The 8,537-nt window shown below is 42.0% G+C and overlaps 1 protein-coding gene across 2 annotated transcripts in view; it reads right to left on the bottom strand.

Moving 5' to 3' along the window:
* Window positions 1-258: 258 nt before the first annotated feature.
* Window positions 259-8,537, bottom strand: part of PPP2R3A (protein phosphatase 2 regulatory subunit B''alpha) — a 142,454-nt gene continuing 134,175 nt past the window's right edge. For both annotated transcript variants that reach the window (XM_082249512.1, XM_082249513.1), the window contains exons 11-13: window positions 8,285-8,403; window positions 7,500-7,606; window positions 259-921 (exon numbers count right to left, since the gene is read on the bottom strand). In XM_082249512.1, coding sequence (XP_082105638.1) covers window positions 825-921; window positions 7,500-7,606; window positions 8,285-8,403 — 323 coding nt within the window. In that variant the 3' untranslated portion in view covers window positions 259-824. The remainder of the gene's footprint in view (window positions 922-7,499; window positions 7,607-8,284; window positions 8,404-8,537) is intronic.

Here is an 8,537-nt window from a genome sequence, read left to right as displayed (position 1 = left end):
TAATATGATCTACTGCTAGTTTTATAGTAGGGAATCTGTTCTGAAGCAGAATAGCAATGTGAAAAGACTTATACAGGGAAGCTGCCATAAGCCAACTTCGATATACTATATATTGGTTTAGGGCAGTAAACTGTCACTGACCCAAAACTAGTATAAATCCCAAGAGTCAGAGAAAGGCAGATTTCATACAGATATTCTGCTTCCTAAAAGTGCAACTACAATTCCCATAATGCTTTGCTAGTCTTTTTTAGTTTCCATGTAAATGAAGAGTTCCATAGGATTTGTGCTATATACATGTATACAGAAGGTAGACAATACTATAAACTATACACATAAAAGCAATTCAACTTTTAAAAACAAAAATAAATATTTGCGTTATTTTCTCCCTTATAAATGTCTCTTGTTTTATCTAATAACGTTATTCCATTTACTCCCACTTTGGTTCGGTCTACAAGCTAAACCCTATTCTGGCAATAGTTAAAAAACATCCTTGGCAGTATTTAACGAGTGAATAAAACCCCTAAGATGAAATGAAACCGCTGATTGGTTCCTCTACAGCTGTGGCACAGTTATTAAGACATATTGCACATCATGACTTTTGTTCATTGGACAGCAATCGTGTGCTCGCACAATGCAGGAAATACAAGCAGAACAATTCCAGAGTATCTTACAAAACAAAGCAAATCTTTTCACAAAAGAAGAAAAAAAAAAAAAACATAAAAAATATATTTTTCTATTGTCCCCTGTATGTCTGTCTGTGACCAGGGTTCAATCTTTAAATACAGCTCGGTCTGATTGTCCAGTCAGAGATATGGAGATTGTCCTCATGCGGTAAGATCAGAAATGACCAGTTTATCCATCTTATTGGTGATCTCGGGAGCAGAGATGATGTCCTCTCCCTCGTAGTCATCTTCAAATGACCTGAAGACACAAGCACAATAATGTAAAATGCTTCCCACATATTATTATGTATTATGTTCACAACTACAAAAATATATGTATTATCTATTTGGGTAAATATGAATACCATTGTGAGTCCGGTATTCCAGAGATTCAGCTGTTTTTTTACTATGCCGGAAATACAAACCTGAAGGCAGAACATGAGATTAAACAGAACATGAGGCTCGTTTCTTCCTCCTCCTTCTAGTAGAGAAATAGTGGCTGCATAAATCTTCAGTCTACAAGTACTGCACTTACTTTCTGGATGCATGATATGGTGTGTACATGCTGCAGCATGGAGGCATTCTTTGCTGGGGCAAAGTGACAGCGTCTATGAAAAGGGCATCCATCTTTGTACTAACCTTACCTGCGCTCCCTGGGAGCTCCTTGCTCTTTCGGAGTCGATAACACTATCTGTCTTTGGAAAGGGCATCCGCTAACTCCCATATACACCCCTTACCTGTGCTCCCTGGAAATTCCTTGTTCCTCCACAATCACTGACACTTCCAAGTATGGGGGAGCATGTAACCTGCACTCCTTTTTTCAGAGCCTGGGCCTAGTTTCCAATGATGTAGCATGCAGGACTTTTGGGCCGCTGTCAGAAAATGTGCCAAAAACACGCAGTCTAATATAAGGCAATGGGAAAGTGCAAATATGCTGTGGAGTGGCAGTGAGAAAACACAATAAAACTCTCCCCCCCACCTACAGGGTGTTGCTGCATCTTACATATCAGATCACAGAGGAACTTTTGTAACAGGATGTAACAGGTAACATTGTAAGAAAATGTAACACTGCAACAATGAGTAATCTCTGTAGCAAGCTATCCAGAATTGTGTGGTGCATTTGTGCACAGGCGCTAACTTTTTTTTTTTTTTGCATGCTTAAGGCAGCTCATTCCTCCATGACTAAGTCCCGTTGGTGGGGCGAAACGCGTCAGTGGGTGGCTAGGACGGAGTTAGACTGAGGCTACTACTATCTTTTTCATGCTTTGTATTGCTTTTGTGTACGGCTCTTGGGACACATTCTTTGCCTTTGAATTCTATATAGTGTTTGGATGGACTCTTTCCCTTCCAGCACCCGCAGTGAAATCCACAGAACTTGGCTGTACCACCTGGAGGGGGGCCCCCGAAGCTTATATTTGGTTCAAAGAGATTTCTCCCAAAGCAGCACGTTACGTTAGTACACATCTGTGTGCTAGAACACAATTGTGTTTTAAAATGAATACAGTACCTAAGGCATGTAGTGCAATGGGACCTTATGCATACCCCAGCATACTGTACTCATTGTATTGTACATACGTGTGTGCATTATGTGTACATGTTTTTAATGGTTTGATGACAAATTCTCTAGACAAAATAAGACAATTGTTGACCGGATCACCTAATGGAGATTATTAGGAGTCTAAATAGTCCCCTTGATCCTCTTCTGTAGCACCACACTCCTCATGATTCCAGAACAGAACAGAAGGATTGGTGTACACAAGATTAATGGTTGCCAATGCATGAGACCAGGAATGGGGTGGGGAGCACTCCGTAAACAGGCTGGGGATGGTTGATAGTAGAGAGAACATGCTTTAGAATTAAACTCTTGACTATGTAGCTGTGACGAGACCAATCTCGCCACTGGGCATTGGAGAAGCCTGGTTGCTCGCCTCCTGCAAGGTGACTATGGACCCTCTCTCATCAGCCCATGCTAAACGTAAACCGCATGGCAATTTGACTGTGTTTGTGGCATCTGAGCGCTGTTTGGATATGTTGAGCGTTCCGATCCAGGCTATCTGGGGATGGGTTGAATGTGGGGGTTCTGTTCAGTAGACTGGGAGTTATGCATTTTTGTGTCTTTTTGTGTTTCTTTAACCAATGTGGCTAATGGAGTCTTGCTTCTATCCTGGAAGCTAAAACTTATTCCTGTAAACTGTAAGGAACAGGAAGTCAACTCCTAATATGGTCATTCCAGGAAGTTCTGAGGAGACGGACTGTCTAAGGTGGCTCCCCATTCACCTTTTGTCAGGTGTGCTAATGACCTCACCTGTTGTCTGCTAAGGGAGGTATTGACACTCAGAGTAATGTGTATTGAGGGCTTGTTAGGGAACCATTGTTCTGTGTCTGACTATAGTTTACATTGATTGCCCCCTGGGGCTTCTGTCTCCTTGCATTGGTCAAAGCTATCTGACCAATCCCTGTTGACTCATTTTCAAGTCCTCATTTGCATAGCAGCCCACCTGGTCAAGCTATCTGACCAATCACTACTGACTCATTTTCGAGCCCTCATTTGCATGTCTGGAGAGGACCTTATGGGGGACTGCAGGTACTGTGAAATTGACCAATGGGAAAGCGGTTGTTGGGGGAAGGATGTTACAAATTCTGTATAAAAGTGTGCTGTGTTCTTCCAATAAATGTTGTTCCTGTTTTACCCTCAACTCGGAGCTTTGTCTCGTTATTGGGGGAATTTGCTGCAGGGATTGCTATGGTCTTCCATACTCCCTTAGAGAATCACTAAGCCCTTGTAAGAGCTTGTGTAAGAGCTTGTTCTGCTGCACTCTCTGGGGAAAGAGAGGTTCACCCACAGGAACCTGGAGCCTTGTCGTTGGTCCAGGGTGGGTAGGAGATGCCAAGACCCTAACCAAGCTGTGGCGGTTCGTGGAGTCTGAAGTGCTTACGGTGTCTGGTGGAGTGCTTGGAGCCCTCGGGAAGCACTAGGAGCATCTGTCAACGGAGGTACCTGCTCAGGGGTGCCCTGTTCCGTAACAGTAGCCTTATAAATCACAAGCCGTCAAGGATAGGGCATAGCCATGACATTCAGGTATAAAAAAAAACACCAAAAAGAGAAATACACTATTATTTCTCTTAATATTATTATGATTATTTGATTGGTATTTCTCTGACTGAAACACTAGCCGGATTTGTTTCAAGAAGATGATTATTTTGAACAATAAACAGACCGGACAACCTAACAATGGTTTTCTAAGCACATATGTGTCTCAGACAAGGCAGAGGGTTTTTTCATGTCTTCAGGAGTCAAATTGACCCCTCATATAAAAATATTGAAACCATTGCCTTCAAAATAAGGTACATAAATGAAGGATGAAACTATAATACAAATGATACTTCTGCAAATCTAACAGAGCTCCTATTAGTTCTATCAATAACCATGAAGTAGCTGGAGTATTCCTAGCTCCATGGCAAAGTAGATATCCCTATGTTTCCCATATAGGTCACTGTCAGGGGATGGGAAGATACAATATACACTGATGAGCCACAACTTAATGACCTCCCACCTAATAATGAGTAGGTCCCCAATTTGCCTTCAAAACAGCCCTGACCCACCCAAGCATGGGCTCCACTAGACTTCTGAAGGTGTGCTGTGGTATCTGGCACCAAGCCATCAGTAGTTGATCCTTTAAGGTAGGTTGCGAGTTAGGGCCTCTGCGGATCAGACTTGTTTTTCCAGCACATTCCACAGATGCTCAATTGATTGATTGAGACCTGGAGAATTTGGAGGCCAAGTCAACACCCCTTGCAAGTGTGTTACTCAAATAATTCTTGGACACTTTTTGTAGTGTGGCTGGGTGCATTATCCTTCTGAAAGTGGGCCCCGCCACCAGGGAATACCATTTTCATGAACAGGTGGATGTACTCGGTTAGTCATGTTCAGGGGTAGGTGGTACATGTCATGTAACATCCACATGATTGGCAGGACCAAGGTTTTCCAGCAGAACGTTGCCTAAAGCATTACACTGCCTCCGCCACCTTGCCTTTTTCCCATACTGCATCCTGGTTAGATCTCTTCCCCAGGTAAGCTATGCACACGTACCCACCCATCCACATGATGTAAAAGAAATCCATTGCTCCGTGGTCCAGTTCTGATGCACACGTGCCCATTATAGGCACTTTTGGCTGTGCACACAGGTCAGCATGGGCACCCTGGCCAGTCTGTGGCTACACAGCCCCATAACCAGCAAACTGCAATGTCAATTTTTTTTCTGCTTTCAACAGAACAACGTTGGCGACAACTGCCTAATACAGTATCTCACAAAAGTGAGTACACCCCTCACATTTTTGTAAATATTTTATTATATCTTTTGATGTGGCAACACTGAAGAAATTACACTTTGCTACAATGTAAAGTAGTGAGTGTACAGCTTGTATAACAGTGTATATTTGTTGTCCTCTCAAAATAACTCAACACACAGCCATTAATGTCTAAACCGCTGGCAACAAAAGTGAGTACACCCCTAAGTGAAAATATCCAAACTGGGCCCAAAGTGTAATTATTTTGTGTGGCCACCATTATTTTCCAGCACTGCCTTAACCCTCTTAGGCATGGAGTTCACCAGAGCTTGACATGTTGCCACTGAAGTCCTCTTCAGACGACATCACAGAGCTGGTGGATGTTAAAAACCTTGCGCTCCTCCACCTTGAGGATGCCCCACAGATTGCTCAATAGGGTTTAAGTCTGGAGACATGCTTGGCCAGTTCATCACCTTTACCCTTAGCTTCTTTAGCAAGGCAGTGGTTGTCTTGGAGGTGTGTTTGAGGACATTATTTTGGAATTCTGCCCTGCGGCCCAGTCTCTGAAGGGATGGGATCACTCTGATTCAGTATATCACAGTACATGTTGGCATTCATAGTTCCCTCAATGAACGGTAGCTCCCAGTTACAAGAGCACTCATGCAGCCCCAGACCATGACACTCCCACCACCATGCTTGACTGTAGGCAAGACACACTGGTCTTTGTACTCCTCATCTGGTTGCCACCACACACACTTGACACTATCTGAACCAAATAAGTTTATCTTGGTCTCATTAGACCACAGGACATGGTTCCAGTAATCCATGTACTGAGTCTGCTTGTCTTTAACAAACTGTTTGCGGGCTTTCTTGTGCATCATCTTTAGCACAGGCTTCATTTTGGGACGACAGCCATGCAGACCAATTTGATGCAGTGTGCGGCGTATGGTCTGAGCACTGACAAGGTAACCCCCAGCCCCTTTAACCTATGCAGCAATGCTGGCAGCACTCATATGTCTATTTCTCAAAGACAATCCCTGGATATGACGCTGAGCATGTGCATTCAACTTCTTTGATTGACCATGGCGAGGCCTGTTCTGAGTGGAACCTGTCCTGCTTAACCGCTTTATGATCTTGGCCACTGTGCTTCAGCTCAGTTTCAGGGTCTTGACAATCTTCTTATAGCCTAGACCATCTTTATGTAGAGCAACAATTCTTTTTTTCAGATCCTCAGAGAGTTCCTTGCCATGAGGTGCCATGTTTAACTTCCAGTGACCAGTATGACAGAGTGAGAGCGATAACACCAATTTTAACACACCTGCGACCTTGTAACACTAAGGAATCACAGGACATCGGAGAGGGAAAATGGCTAATTGGACTCAATTTGGACATTTCCACTTAGGGGTGTACTCACTTTTGTTGCCAGCGGTTTAGACATTAATGGCTGTGTGTTGAGTTATTTTAAGGGGACAGCAAATTTACACTGTTATACAAGCTGTACACTCACTACTTTACATTGTAGCAAAGTGTAATTTCTTCAGTGTTGTCACGAGAAAAGATATAATAAGATATTTACAAAAATGTGAGGGGTGTACTTACCTTTGTGAGATACTGTATATACCACCAACTTTCAGATGCCATTGTATTGAGATAATCAAAGTTATTCACCTAACCCTTCAGTGGTGATAAAATTATGGCTGATTGGTTTATGTGGTATGCATACATGAGTCCGTAGGAATGATTTACACAAACTACATACAAACTCACTGGAGCAAAAGTTGCTGATTGCAAACAATTCAATTCAGTTTTCAAACACTCCTATAAATCCACTTGTTATCGGAAGGGGCTCCAGTTTTCACACCCCTGTGTGTATGAAGGGGAATAGTTTGCATGTTTAATAAAGGGTTGCGCAATGTTTTTTTTATAATAAACACACTGTTTAGTATGATGGGACTATCATACATAGAATCAGTGTTGGGGTAGTTACTCAAAAAATGTAACTAGTTACTTCTGTAAATTGTAATGAGATTACTTTACTAGTTACTGCATTTGAAAAGTAACTTCACTACTTATTACTTTACTTTACTCTTTCTTAATTGACCGTGTAGAAGAAGATACATGACACTCTTTCTGCATAGAGTTTATTGTATAAACACAGGCTTTGGGAAACATGAGAACAAAACCTGAAAAAACAGAATAAAACATAAAGTGCAACAAAAAGTCATAAACTTCATCCCTCTCTATTCTTCGAAATAACGATTGTATCGCACGGCTTGGGTAACGCAGGAAAGCACGTTCCTATAGCATAATAAAGTAGTGTAGTTACTTCCTATAGCCTAGTAAAGTAGTGTAGTTACCAACATTAGTATTGTAACTAGTTACTTTACTTAGTTACCAAAAAAAGTAATGTAGTTACTGTAATCAGTTACTTTGTAACTAGTTACCCCCAACACTGCATAGAATCATGGCTACATCTGTAAGGTGGAAGAAAATAAGATGCTGGTATAGATACACAGTGAAACATTGCAGACCGGTGCGCTGACTACTTACCCTTCTTGTAAGTGTTCAGTAGCAGTTTCCTCAGCAACTAATATTTCATATTCTTCTGCTGCATATCTGTCCCAGTCTGATGGTTCTGGTGTTTCATTGTCCACATCCTGCACATAAGGAGCTTCATTAAACAGCAACAGAGTACAGAAGAATAGCAGCACTTTGTTACTAATAAGTGAGAGTAAAGCTGGCAATCCGATTGGCCATATATTCGGCCGGTTCAGCAGGGAGCAGCCAAGTTTCGATCCATGTAAGCACAGAGAGGTTGCCCTGCCCTGTCAGATTTTACCTGCTCAATCAGTGCTGCAGGCTATAGCCTACAACACTAATCAGTGTATCTGGACAGAGAGGAAGTCTCCCTGCCATCAGAATACAATTGCACAGCTGGGAGGATTCCCCCATCCACATTGAGTTTGTGGATGGGGAATCAAGCTGTTTTTTTTTTTTTTTTTGTGCATGCTCAGTTTGGTGTACAATTTCAGCATATACCAGAAAGCATGAACAACACAAATGCGCAGGAGTACATAATCTTGGCATGGCCAATCAATTTGGCTAAATATCCTGATCCTAGAAGAAGACTGTTGAAAGATATTGGTGCCAGCAAGAAATCTTGCGGACATTACATTGCTGGAGGGGAGTATAAATTTTCTTCTATACAATGTAAACAAAAGACAATTTTCTGTCTAAACATGCAGGAAATCTACTCCCAAATCAGTGTTCACAGCCTGCACTCCAAACACTGCAGTTTTAGCTCATTAAGAAATATACAGATTTATCAGCTGTACCTTTTGCACGGCAAAGGGATCTCGCTGCTCATGGTCCAGGTATTTCTCAAGATTAAAGCACGTGTCATAAAATATGTGACTCATTCGACATCGCTTCAGGTCTCTCAGTGTTATTCGACCTGGATAAGGGAAACAATTACATTTATCCTATTTATACATTTTCATAGCGCTAATGCTTTTCCAGTCACATCAGCCCCATCTCTAAAATTATTTAATGTTCATAGCACAGCCATACAGACACAAACACCCAAAC

This window comes from Pelophylax lessonae (genome assembly GCF_965119305.1).
Source record: "Pelophylax lessonae genome assembly, chromosome: 3".
In the NCBI taxonomy this organism is placed as follows: domain Eukaryota; kingdom Metazoa; phylum Chordata; class Amphibia; order Anura; family Ranidae; genus Pelophylax; species Pelophylax lessonae.
This window is presented reverse-complemented; position numbering and strand designations above follow the sequence as displayed.